The 11,454-nt window shown below is 27.3% G+C and overlaps 1 protein-coding gene across 1 annotated transcript; it reads left to right on the top strand.

Moving 5' to 3' along the window:
- The first annotated feature begins 4,175 nt into the window (after nt 1-4,175).
- LOC111036367 lies at nt 4,176-8,949 on the top strand. The gene is made up of 4 exons (XM_022318373.1): nt 4,176-4,754; nt 7,391-7,512; nt 7,591-7,705; nt 7,775-8,949. The coding sequence occupies exons 1-4, from the start codon at nt 4,601-4,603 to the stop codon at nt 8,602-8,604; spliced, it is 1,221 nt and encodes a 406-aa protein (XP_022174065.1). The 5' UTR covers nt 4,176-4,600; the 3' UTR covers nt 8,605-8,949.
- The last annotated feature ends 2,505 nt before the right edge of the window (nt 8,950-11,454 follow it).

The raw sequence follows: 11,454 nt of genomic DNA on the forward strand, positions 1-11,454 counted from the left end.
ATTTCCCGTGCATTGCATCTATTAGGTAATAATAATAATAATAAACCTAATACTAAAACTAAAAAATCAAAAAACTTCAAAATTTGATATTTAGCTCAATATAATATTGCATTACGATGTTTAAATAATACAAATATTATTCCACTTCTACGGGTACTTATTTAAAGCTTAATGTAAATATCAATGAATATTTTGAACTAGGTGCCTAGATAGGTTTATGGACGTTTCTACAGGAGTATGCAAGATGGCCGGTTGTCTTTTCGGCGAGATTTTTGACATGAGATATATGTTATATTTTAATCAATCTAATTGACTACAGATTTCAGAAATGATCTATCCCAAAAATGTACTATCCACCATTCCATCTCACCAGCTAAGGAGGACAAGGGTGTGCCTATGGATGGATAATGGATTATTATTTATTGAATTATAATTATGTTTTGACAAAAAAAAATAAAAGAATTACCTTTACCTAATCTCAAAGCTTGCAACCATTTACCGTTGTTTTTAAATTAAAAATAATTATATTATAAAAGGTTCCCTCCTATTGTCCGAGGTTATAGTGAAGCAATGAAATTGTATTCAAGCTTGATCTGTTTCAAAAGGTTGAGTGTAAGAAAGAAGTATAATTTGTTTTCGTTGAATGAAATTCTGAGCTGATTTGATTGTAAAACAATAGGTATTTATTATAGAAAATGTATTTATAATCTTAAATTTAAAAATAATTTTTTTTTTTTAATGAACTTATGATAAATTGATAATTTTTTCATACTTATCGGTTTGTTAAGCTTGAACTTGATCTGTTGAAAAGGTTGAGTGTAAGAAACTATTGTGATTATTTTTCGTTAATCGTTATCTGAACTGATTTGATTATAAAATAAATCCAATAATGAATATAGATTAATTAATTTAGAACTTTAAATTAAATATATTTTTCATTTTAAAATTTTGTTTTTTCCTATTTAAAAATATCAACGTTAATTGTGATAGTGATAGGTGTAATTTTTCTCTTACTTATTGAGTAGGTATTGGCACATTATTAAGTTCAGAATTAGGATTCTAAACATTTTTAATTTCCTATTGATAGTTATAAAATGTTAACAACTTTAAAATGTAAAATAGTCTTACATAATATTTTTGTATTTGTCAAAATTTTACTAGGTACTCATTAAATTACTTACTTTTAAACTCGTCGGAGAGGACTCCAAGGAAATAAACACGTACCTATATTCGTAACTAAAGTAGGCGGATGTCTAAAAATTATGAAGAAAGTGATAGGTACGAACAATTACAAATTTATAAGATCTGGCCTATTATTTTTTTATTTATAGGTACTCTTATATGTAAATACTTTATATACAATAATAAAATACATTTATGATTTTGAGATAATAAAAAAATTATAATTTTGTGAAGCTGCGTAGAAGGGATATTTTTGAAAAAACTATGCAGTTAAGGTATTATTATAAAAATACACATTCCAATTCGGAAGTTCGTTCAGGTAACCATCTATCTACGGTAATCGCTAAAAATTTCAATTAATAAAAGAACAACAATTTAAAAAATATTAATATATTCAAAATCTTAATTATATATTCATATTTATTATTTATGTTATAAATCATTTATTACCTATCAAAAAAAAAAATTGATATTCGTTTAATAAGTGAGCTATTGGGCTACGTGACCTACCGCATTGGTTATTTGTTTAGTATTTTCAGTCAAATTAAAAATCATAAAATTATGTTATTTTATTATTATTAATTAATCAATACCTAGTGCTAGTATAAAATAATACAGGATTACATTTTATAATGTCAATATCAGTCAAACAGAATATCAGTAAAAAACAATGTATGAATACACATATAAAGTACAGCAATATGTCAAAATTATTCAAAAAATGTCATAAAATTATTTTAGTATAAAAAAATCTTATTTCATTAAAAAAAAATGTTTTTGTATACAACTTACAAAAAAATTAAAAAATGTATCTTGCTTGTTAATAAATTGATATTCGTACGTTATTATTGGAGCATAATATATACATAATTAATTATTGATATTTATCAAATAGTAAGACTGCAATTATGTTTTTTTTTTTGTCGAATATTTCCAAGAAAAAATTATTTTTACCACGTACTTAGCAATATATGAGTGTCCTTCAAAACCCCATATTTTCACCTTATTATAAATATAGATTTAAAAAGTTAAATTTCTAAAAATTAACACCAAGAAAAATAAATAAATTTGTAACACATATTAACACATTGGTGACTGTCGGCAGACTAAATTGTATTCACTGAAATAATAACACATAATGCATAAACTATAAAAATAAAGAATGAAATGGTCTACATAGGAGCTAGTACCAAATAAAGTCATATATTGCTCTACCTATATTATAGGTACCTATCTACCACAAGTTAAACTTTATTAAAACAAAAAAGCATTATAACAAGTTTATAACCTATAAAAAAACAAATAATAATAGAAATAGGTATTACATATTTTTTAAAAATTTTAGGTACTAAATATTATAGAAAGTGATGGTTTTATCATGAACCACTCATTATCTGCTTTGAAAATATTTTTTTCACATAATTCGATGACACTAAAATCATAAATATATTTTTAAAAATGTTTCATATCGTTCTTTTTTCCTTGGTTTTTTGTAGGGATTCCTTAACTATGGAGTACGGGGTACCTACGGCTTTAGGCTATTCATATATTTTAAGGATGACACTTAGAAAATTGAACATCTGTTTGGCCGTCTGGTACGAAATCAATAATAATAATATGTAGGTACGGAACATCTTATTGCTACTATGCAGTGAGTTGCAGGCAAATGTGCAATTTAAATATTTAATATTTTGTTATTGCACATTTTCGTACCGAGCAGAGTGCAGCACCGGCGGCATTGACGTCCGACCTAAAATCACGAAATTAAAAGGAACGGAATTGATCGTAAAACAGTACGGATTACAGACTGTAGTGTACGCTAACACACAGTCACACCGTTTAACTGTCGTTGTGAGTCGGCTCATAGACCATAGTTGTGGTGGTCACCCACCCACCCACGACCCACCACGAGAGCACATGCAGTTGCACCCCTTGCTAACCTATATCTGGGCGCCACTGCAATATCCAGTTGGAATGTGGCATGAAATGAAATGTTCGTGATACGTATGTGTTACAAGTGAAGTTAGTGAGGAGGAAGGGATTAGGGAAGACATGCTACTTAATAAAAAATTGGATGATATCATATGTTGAACAAAACAAAAAAACTCCATCTTAATACTGTTGAAAATGTTAATATCCAAAAAAAAATTACTAGCCAAATGCATCTATACTCAACCAAAAACAGAAGATTGCATAAAAATGGTATTCATAAGCCAACTATAAATGAAACAAATGCTATTCGTGATGGAATTGATAGCGAGAACAATTAATATGTTAATATTCACCAGACATTTGATCATGGTTAACTATGATTGAGTGTGTTACAAACATAACTGTTCTATCTTTGTTTTATAAATACAATATTTCAAAGAGATAACTAGAATATTAAAACCTTTAATTCCATTTTGTAAAAAAAAACTGCATTTTTGTTGTAATTAATATGTAATAAAGTAATTATTATGTTTAACAGCTCCAGTCTCCATGACTCCATTACAAAACTATTCACTTGCTCCATTATCTACCTCTACATGTAGGTATGTGACATTAGTAGTGTTAATATAAAAATATTATTTTTTTCAAATATTAAAACTATTTTTTTTTGATAATTTGTGTTACCTACTCTAACCTTGATAATTTATGTTTATTTTATAATTTGAAATTGGCGGGATTTATTTCATATTAACTACGTGACAACATTATTTTATGATAAGCCAGCCAAATACTGCGGGGAAGCCTTAGATCATATACACTGGATAGAGCTATGGTTTAAAATCTTGAAGCATAGCTGTTCGTGCCCGAAGTCATCACTGCGCATGAGCAAAGTGTATGGTCTAAGCATTCAGTACCTAATCGTCCTTTTCACTATAACACATTATTGTTCCTTCCCCGTCCCGCGCGATCTATTTCATTTCTCACGCATGCGCAATAAGTACTTCGGGCATGAACAGGTCTGCTTCAAACACGGTCTACGCGTGATATACGCTATAGCACTATCCAGTATCCAGTGTATATGATCTAAGGGGGGAAGCGCTCATCCATAGATAATAAATTATTTATTTTCATTTATTATCTATGCGCTCATCACTACACAAAGGGAACGGTTAACAAATAACAACTAACAGGACGGTACAATAACAATATTATCTTTTATTATTATTGTAATTGTTATTAATATTTAGGGACTACTTGCCCTGTCGGCCTCAGACTTATTAAAAATTAAATTAATTCGGACATACTGATAATACTACGGCAATCACCTCTACCACCACGAAACGGCACCCGCGTTATTGTTGTGAGACCACCAGCAAGGCAGCAACTATCTTTTTTTTTCAAAAAAGATTAATGCGAACGGCGCATCGTGATTAGTGTTGTATGCACTTGGAAGTCTGAGCGTATAACAGAGATCATTTTTTCAGTCATGTCAAATCAATTGCCATCTAAATCAGATGCGACAAATTGTTCAGGAACGGAAGACAACAATCCCACGGATACTAGGCAAACTATAACTTTCGAATGGACTATAGAACTTGAGCAGTGTTTGCTATTCAGCATGATTGGTATAAAGCCTTGTGGTAAGTTTGTTACATCACTGTTTGCATTTGTTTTATATCAATTTTATATAGGTCATGTTTTTCAAATAAATTCATTATTCAGTTGATACAACAGTAGCCTATTGCTATGTACTGACGTCCCGCCATATACACATATATTTAAAGGCTTAAATAGCAAGGGGGACATAATATGAGATTGTTCACACTAGGATGTTGTCGACCTCGGGGATTAAGAATAACTACGCAATAAGAAATCGGGTGCGTAGTTCTGAGAATCCGACTACCGAAAGTGCGTTGCGAGATATATAAATGAAAATAGTTAAAACATGAAATATCTATGGGCATAAATATTAAATGTAATATTACTTTATTATATTAAATACCCGTGAGATAATATATCTAATCTTTCGACCGCCTCAACCGGGCGACCGTTTTCTGGAAACCTACGCACACGTGCAATAGTAAACGGGGTCAGCGCTATCTTATCGCTAGGAGGAGAGTGGCGAGTAGGCCTATACAACAGGGACCCATCCACTCGATATTCAGACGTCATTCACCAGAGCCAGTACTAGCACCTTCACGCCAGTCGACTCTCTGATAAATTTCAGTGTACCAAAATAATCTATCAGTTTTACATGTCAAATAAAGTCTATGTTCATAATAATCTAAAGTTGACTTAGAATTATTTACACCTCCTCATTTTTCATCTTGTACACCACGATCTGTGGGCTGGACCACTACACTATACAATTATAAAGAATATTTCTATTGTAAAATATTTAGGTTAATTATTATAAAGATATACCCAATGTGTATCATAACATATTTACTTAAATAATATTTTGTATTTAGTATACACATACCAATATACTATAATATTATCATAAAGCACAATATAAAATCATTTGACATTGTCAGTATCAGGTTGCTTTTAATGATTTAATTTAATTTAAACATTGTGTATTTTATTATTAGTTATTTTGTGTGTTTAAAGTAGTTAAGCTAGAATTTTTTTCTTTGGTCTAGTTTAAGTACAGTTTTGTGAGTGTCCAAAAAAATTAGGTATGTCATACAAAATGAGTATTAGTCACATAACGTATCAATGAATGAAAATGTTTGTATTAAATGGCAACAGGCCCGTAGTAGATAATAACTATTATTGATTTATTTTTAAGCCTGATGTAATTGACTTAAGAAAACAGTATAATTTTTTCTCCGTCTTGCATGCATATAATAATATAATATAGGTAGCTAAAACATATTCAGGTATTGTTATCTTAACTATAAAGAACAACTAAAAAAAATTTAAAAATCTCTCTGGCAAAACATAGATAATAATCTTTATAATTGTTATAATAAGTAATCATACTTTAATTTCAATAATGTATCACAGTGAGTGAAAATCAAGAGGTTTTTACTACCTTACTTATTACTTAATGTTCAATCCTTATTGTCTCTAAGTAATTTATCTTTATATATAATATAGATAAAGAGAAATTAAGTGAAAATTAGAATATAAAAGTTCTAAATTAAATGATTCAATAGGTACCTACCTACTCTATATTAATTTGAATGTTTCTTAAAAAGCATGTATCTAGTAATCTATCAAATATTCTTTGTTCTTGTAAAGTTTTTTCATTTAATCTAAGAAACTTATGTAAAATAATAAATATAGGTACTTTAAATTACATATAATGTTGATACTACTTTGTAAATGGTTTAGTAACAATGGTATAATTGTAAATACTATTGACCTAATTTATAAACAGAGACCTACAAGCTCATAGTTTTGGATTATAAAGTAAAAATTATAAAACCGTGTACATCTTATCAATAAAATGTTATTAAATCCCATTACTAATTACTAGATTTCAGATAATTATTCATTAAATTCCCAAAAAACATCAAAAGTCTCTAAAACAAAAAAAAACCACTAATAAATATAGAACTATGTAATAAATACCAAATTATCAAAAGTTAAAATTGTATATCCCTAATTATTTAAGTATATCAGATAGTCTTAGTAAAATGACAAATTTTAACTTTACTTATTTTTTAAATAATTTTTAACAAATATACCAAAAAAATATACAGTCATGACACAAATCTACTAAATTATAATAAGTACCTATATAAAACTATTTCTTTGTTGCATGGACAATCATTAAATATTTAATGAATCAATAGTGAGGTAAGGGGCCCTCAAACATGGTTTAGTGGCTCATAATTGGACCATTAAATTAATCAAGTTTTCATGCAACATAGTATGTGACGTTTAATATATTTTTTTATTACATTGGTAAATTAAACATTACTAGATACAATTAATTTGATCTGTTCTAGTGGGGAAATTGTACTGTATAAAAATTGATATAAACTATACCTATAATGTTTATAATAATTCTATATTAATAATGCTTATAATTATAAACATCATAAACATATTGTGTATGTTTTTTGTAATATGTATGAACATATTAAATATATTATATATAAAATGCATATACATATAGTATTTGACAAATTCTATCTTTTTGAATTACGTTCCCTATTATTTCAAATAATTGAGGTTCTACCTACTGTACAATTAAAATTTATTTAAATACACACATTATATTCATAAATTATATTAAATAATATATTGTATTTGGTTTCAGGAATTAACAAACACTTAAATTTACTTGTACTAAAAGAAAGAATCAATAAACAGTTAAAAATTGATATACCAATTAATGTTCTATGGAGTTATATCTCAAGTAAATGGGATATTAGAGCTGCTGTAAATGATAATCTTATTAATGATAATTTATAATCTCTACCTAATGTGAGTCTTAATGTAATATTTTAAAATTTTTAGGATATTATTGAAGCAGAAAATTTTGATACTGCCGAGGAAGATTTTGTTTTACCAGAAGAGTATGACCAGTTGATTGCTGAAGAAAGAGAAAAAATTAGAAAACTAAATAAAGAAAGTAAGTTAATTGTGTTGATTTTTAAATTGTATTATTTTAATTATTATTAAATTAATATTATTTCCAAAGGTGATGAAAAAAATGATGAAATTCATAAGAAAAAATCCCTAAACTTGAGTGGAAAAACAAGATCCAAATCTAATTCTATGTCCTCTGTAGATTCGAAGGAAGGTCTCAATGAGACAATTACTTCAACATTATTAGAAAGCTCTCCAGCTAAAACCAATGAAGTTGGTTCTGATGATGGTCCATGTACTAGAAGATCATTGCGCACAAATGACAAACTAGAAAATAGTAAACCCGATGAAAAAAACAAGTTAAAAGATTTGAAACAGTACAATAAAAAAAGTTTAAATGAATCTAAAGATGTGGAGAAGATTGAAAAAATCTCAAATTTCAGAGGTCGAAACAGAAAAAGTAGAAATGTGTCAGAATCTAGTTTTAGTTCAGATAATAGTAAACAGCGTAGGAATCATAAAACTAATTTAACAGATTTAACTATTTCAGATAGCTCTTCTAGGTCAGTAACTCCAGAGATTTTAAGAGGTAAAACTTCAAACCGTTCTGTTACACCTGAAACTATTAGTAGAAAATCTAACTTGCGCTCTAGTGATAAGGATCAGAAATCAAAACTTGCATTAGAAAAAGCATGTCTAAAGTTTGGTCATCACGTTGATCTGGTTTTACCAGAAATAAAAATTGAACGTTTAAAACCTGAAAAGCAATTGGCTTCTTTAATGGAAGCAAAGTCTAAAAGTTCGATACATAGTAAAAACGAAGCAAATAACAAAGTGAAAGCTAAAATACGTAATAGATTAACATCCGATCTATTAGTAGTTCAACAATCTCCAGATATACAATCATTGGGCAGGCGCTCTTGTAGCAACAAAAATTCATAAAATTTAAAAATAACTTTTGACATACTAATTATTTTTTCTTTAAACTATATATGTATTATTATGTATTTAATTATAAATGTCTAATGTAACTAATAAAATGTCTATTATATCTTTAATATAGTGTTGTTGAGATATTACGAGATTTTACGTTTTTTACTCACTGACATATTGTACAAATATTACGAAGAAATGTAAACGTTATGTTTTAAATTAAATACAGTGAGTTCTGCTTAATGTGATCACTGGTTTATAGAATCAAATGGTTAATAGAATCAAAATGACCTGCACCAAAGTGATCACATTAAGCGGAACCCACTGTAATTAGAGTATTCAATTATTTTTTTTAAAAAGTTAACAGCTAAATTTTTTTATGTAAGGTTAATAAAACTCCATTATTTTTTATATAATTATGAATTATGATACCGTTTACATTTAATTCCAGTTGTGTTTTTGTGTATTAGGTTAATTACTGTGAATTTCTAAATTCTATTTTTATGTTTAAAGTTAACTATTCATTGTTTTAATAATTTATACATTGGAATAACATTGTTTTGATTTTAAATTTGGCATTAAAATTTAAAATTAAATTATTTATTGAACTTAGTCTCATCAATGGTTCAATCAATGCAAAAATCAACACATCAAACCAGGCTTTCTTTTTTTGTAAAACAATAAGTATAACTAGATTGTGTAAAAGAGATTAATAAAAACTAATAGATTTATAGAAAACATTAATTTTTTATCGAAGCTTAATTCTTATTTTTTATTGTACCTAATTTTATATAGATTTAATTTAAATTAACATACATTTTTTTTATCATTATTTTAATAATTAATAAAATTGATATTGGTTTTTGGTTTGACTCTAAAAAAAATTAACTCAGATACAAGAAATGTTCACTGAATAAACATTCAGTTGAATATTGGCATTTTCTATACACCATATATTTTCAAAATTATTTGACTCGTGTTGAGCTATTTATGGAGAAATAAAATTTTAGATTTTTATTATTATTTTTTTTAAATTTAAGATGATAAAATAATTTTCGCTTAGTCAAATAACTTAAAAATGTTATACAAGGTTCTTCATAAGTTTTGGTAGGTGAAAATTAAAAAAAAGTTGAACTTAAATCCATGATAATTATTTATAAGCATAGTATTATTATAGACTATAATAAGTAATAATAATTATATAAATAATATTTTTAGTATCATTTTTTCATGTCATTTTAGGCATTTTTTTAATGTATGTTTAGATCATCAAGTTCCGGGCCCTAATTAAAATAGTTGTAGGCCAACAGACCGCATTCGCTCAGAATTGTTTTTTGTATACAATAATTTTATATCATTAAGTTTATGTACCTAGTGTCACATTGATATTGTACGATATATAAATATAACTTTTATGTTGATAAACTTACCTATATAGTGAAAATTAAAGACTATACATTCAAACTAATTCAAACATTTTTTAATAGTGTTCAACACCTGACATCCATTTTATCTAAACACGGTCAAATGTCCTACTCCTAAAGTCCCAAATAATTATTACACTAATCCTGGCTGAATATCACATCGAAAATTTAGTTAGTCCAATTAGGGAAACCCTATGGTACACAGTAATTTTGAAAATGCACTATTTTTTGATGTACCTACCTACCTATTTGATGAAAAACCCTGTTGCTAGGATCATAATTTCTTTCACTTTTGACGAATATCAATGGCTCATGTTTGTTTATTTTTAAATTGATGAATGCCTGCCATAAATTATTTGTTTGCAATCTACTTTAACCAAGGAGATCCGACAGTTGTATTCTTAAATATTGTTAACCTGCTGGGTAAATACTCGTCAATGGAACTTACTTCCCAAAATATACCTGTGCAGGTTGTAGTGACAAATTAAAGTTATGCACCTCCTTCTTTCAAAACAAATAACATATAGTAGATTAAATAAATTTTAATAATGATTGACATTAATAAAAACAAAAGATTTAATTATTGAGTCCAAAAGATGTTTTTATAAAATATGTACCTACGTCCTACATGTTAAATAAAATGTATTAATATTAGTGACACATAGTACTTATTTAGGTAGGTGAGTATTGAACTAGTTGGTCACAAGTATAAAACTAAAAGCTAAATAGCTAAAAAATTCATAACTACCTCAATGAATCTACTTGTTGTAGCAACATGCAAATTTGAAAAGCTTACACTAAGCAGACAAAGAAAAATTATAACTTCAATGCTTTAATGTTTTATTAAAATTTTAAATGCTTTTCATTTTGGGTAGAATCTACCAGGCCAGACATAGGACTGGTAAAAATGAAATATTTATTTCAAATAAAAGAAATTTATAAATTAGGTATAATAATAGTAAATCGTTCAAGATCACAAGCAATTTAAACTGTATAAAAAAATATTAATTTTATGAACCACTCAACACTGTATACAATTTAATTTATGATTGGAAATTATTAAAAGAGACTAAGCATTCAACATCCAGACTTAAACTTCAGGTTTCATACCCCTTAATGAAGAAATTAATTTTATTAATAGGGAGTTACATTATGTTAATTAATTGGAGAGTCAGTAGGTCTTATTCGTGAAATAATACAGAATACAGATATTGTAGTTTTGTTTTTTTAAACGTAATATATAGGTAATTAATAGCCTAAACTGAAGACTCTCGTTTACCATGGTCAATACATTTTTACATTTTTTTTATTATTTAAAAATTTGAAATTAGCCGTTATTTATTTGTGATATGGAGAAAAAGACATCATAAACACAGTTCAAAGTTTATACATAATACATAGAAACAAACATACATGAAAACAAATTCAAAAACAT

Source organism: Myzus persicae, unplaced genomic scaffold, assembly GCF_001856785.1.
Source record: "Myzus persicae strain clone G006 unplaced genomic scaffold, MPER_G0061.0, whole genome shotgun sequence".
NCBI lineage: Eukaryota > Metazoa > Arthropoda > Insecta > Hemiptera > Aphididae > Myzus > Myzus persicae.

What these genes read in the sequence shown, in the direction of transcription:
- LOC111036367 (XM_022318373.1), top strand. Translation starts at nt 4,601, where the DNA reads ATGTCAAATCAATTGCCATCTAAATCAGATGCGACAAATTGTTCAGGA. An exon ending in AATGGGATATTAGAGCTGCT is followed by an intron (nt 7,513 to 7,590) that starts GTAAATGATAAT and finishes TAAAATTTTTAG; the next exon opens with GATATTATTGAAGCAGAAAA. An exon ending in TAGAAAACTAAATAAAGAAA is followed by an intron (nt 7,706 to 7,774) that starts GTAAGTTAATTG and finishes TTATTTCCAAAG; the next exon opens with GTGATGAAAAAAATGATGAA.